The sequence below is a fragment of the Coregonus clupeaformis genome, chromosome 30 (assembly GCF_020615455.1).
Source record: "Coregonus clupeaformis isolate EN_2021a chromosome 30, ASM2061545v1, whole genome shotgun sequence".
Classification (NCBI taxonomy): domain Eukaryota; kingdom Metazoa; phylum Chordata; class Actinopteri; order Salmoniformes; family Salmonidae; genus Coregonus; species Coregonus clupeaformis.
The window spans coordinates 54,125,499-54,127,998 of NC_059221.1; the positions used below are offsets into that span (position 1 = coordinate 54,125,499).

The following is a 2,500-nucleotide window of genomic DNA, read 5'->3' on the forward strand; positions in this document are numbered from 1 at the left end:
TCATATTTACTGCTACTCTCTCTCCCTCTCTCTCGTATATACTGCTACTCTCTCTCTCATATCTACTGCTACTCTCTCTCTCATATTTACTGCTACTCTCTCTCTCTCATATCTACTGCTACTCTCTCTCTCATATTTACTGCTACTCTCTCTCCCTCTCTCTCGTATATACTGCTACTCTCTCATATCTACTGCTACTCTCTCTCTCATATTTACTGCTACTCTCTCTCTCATATTTACTGCTACTCTCTCTCTCTCTCTCTCTCTCTCTCTCTCTCTCTCTCTCTCTCTCTCTCTCTCTCTCTCATATCTACTGCTACTCTCTCAATTCAATTCAATTAAATGGGCTTTATTGGCATGGGAAACATGTTTACATTGCCAAACCAAGTGAAATAAACAATAAAAAGTGAACAGTAAACATTACACTCAGAAGTTCCAAAAGACATTTCAAATGTCATCTTATGTCTATATACAGTGTTGTGACGATGTGCGAATTGTGGCAACAGGTTACAAATCTTGCTGCTGTGTTTGCAAACTGTGGTTTTTCACCCAGTAGATAAGATAATTTATTATTATTATTATTTAGATAAGGGAGTTTATCAAAATTGGATTTTCGAATTCTTTGTGGGTCTGTGTAATCTGAGGGAAATATGTGTCTCTAATATGGTCATACATTTGGCAGGAGGTTAGGAAGTGCAGCTCAGTTTCCACCTCATTTTGTGGGCAGTGTGCACATAGCCTGTCTTCTCTTGAGAGCCAGGTCTGCCTACGGCGGCCTTTCTCAATAGCAAGGCTATGCTCACTGAGTCTGTACATAGTCAAAGCTTTCCTTAAGTTTGGGTCAGTCACAGTGGTCAGGTATTCTGCCACTGTGTACTCTCTGTTTAGGGCCAAATGGCATTCTAGTTTGCTCTGTTTTTTTGTTAATTATTTCCAATGTGTCAAGTAATTCTCTTTTTGTTTTCTCATGATTTGGTTGGGTCTAATTGTGTTGCTGTCCTGGGGCTCTGTGGGGTCTGTTTGTGTTTGTGAACAGAGCCCCAGGACCAGCTTACTTAGGGGACTCTTCTCCAGGTTCATCTCTCTGTAGGTGATGGCTTTGTTATGGAAGGTTTGGGAATCACTTCCTTTTAGGTGGTTATAGAATTTAACGGCTCTTTTCTAGATTTTGATAATTAGCGGGTATCGTCCTAATTCTGCCCTGCATATATTATTTGGTGTTTTACGTTGAACACGGAGGCTGTGTTTTCTCCCTCCCCCCCCTCTCTCTCCAGGTGAGTGGTTGTGTGTGTTCAGGATGGTGTGGTTGGTCCTGTTGGTTGTGGTCCTGTTGATCGTTCTCACCACGGTCCTGGGGCTGATCCACTGGAGGACAGGCTGCTGCCGGAGTGAGTCACACACACACACACACACACACACACACCATGACACACACACACACACACGCACACACACACACACACACACACACACACACACACCATGACACACACACACACACACACAGTCTTGTACAGCTAACCTTGTGGGGACACACAATTCAGTCCCATTCAAAATCATATTTTCCCTAACCCTAAACCTAACCCTAACCTTAACCCGAAAACCTTACCCTAACTCCTAACCCCTAATTCTAACCCTAACACTAACAGGCGATATGCACAGACGAGCATGACGTATTTCCGGTCCAATCTCAGGACGGATGTAAACTTCCGGTTATGGTAGAACGCTGTGCTACCGTATGCTAGCATTGAATGCTTGTCGACAAAAACATCAGAAACGGTAAATTTTCGTTGTTGTTGTTTATCTTAATGTTTATGTTTTTACTTGTAATACTTCGTCTTGACTTATAACACGATGACGTGTAAACGTACGAAAGTGTCCTTTCAAAAACGAGATGACGGCTCTTCCAGCCATCACTGCTGTGTGCCAGACGCAGTGTCTGCCAGACGCAATTCTTCTGTTAGTTTTTATTTTTTTACTTTTCCCAAAGACAGTGAATTACATAAACGGTGGGTGATTTAACATTCGACGAGTCAACTTTCTTACAACAACAAAAACACACGAGTATGCAGCCGACACTTTCTAAGTGAAGACGTGATGGAGCCTCCGACTCCAGCTGGGCGCAGACGTCTGAAGAAGGGAGCCGTTCCAGTGCTGTTTCAATGGAACAATTTCAGTCTTCCAGCCCCGCGGCCGGCCCGGAGTGGTATGGCATCCACAGGTCCTGGATTCACTCCCTATTTTAGTTATGAGATGGTATTAGGAGAGACGCTAGTATGCATGTGACACACAACTTGTCTGGTTATTGAAATGACGCAAACCATTGTTCGTGGTTTATGCCACTCCTGCTCTGTTTTCAGTGCACGAAAGTACAGGAGGGACGACTAGACACGCCACATTCAGAGTAATGGGCGGTCTGATATAGTAATGCAACCAAATGATTGCATGTCCCACACCCAGGACACACACAGGAACAGTAGCTTTTAACAAGCAGCACAAC

General features: G+C 43.7%; 1 protein-coding gene across 2 annotated transcripts in view; it reads left to right on the top strand.

The window, feature by feature from the left end:
* si:dkey-192k22.2 overlaps positions 1 to 2,500 on the top strand; it is a 17,516-nt gene that overhangs the window by 6,811 nt on the left and 8,205 nt on the right. For both annotated transcript variants that reach the window (XM_045209371.1, XM_045209372.1), the window contains exon 4: positions 1,275 to 1,388. In XM_045209371.1, the coding sequence (XP_045065306.1) occupies positions 1,275 to 1,388 (114 nt within the window). The remainder of the gene's footprint in view (positions 1 to 1,274; positions 1,389 to 2,500) is intronic.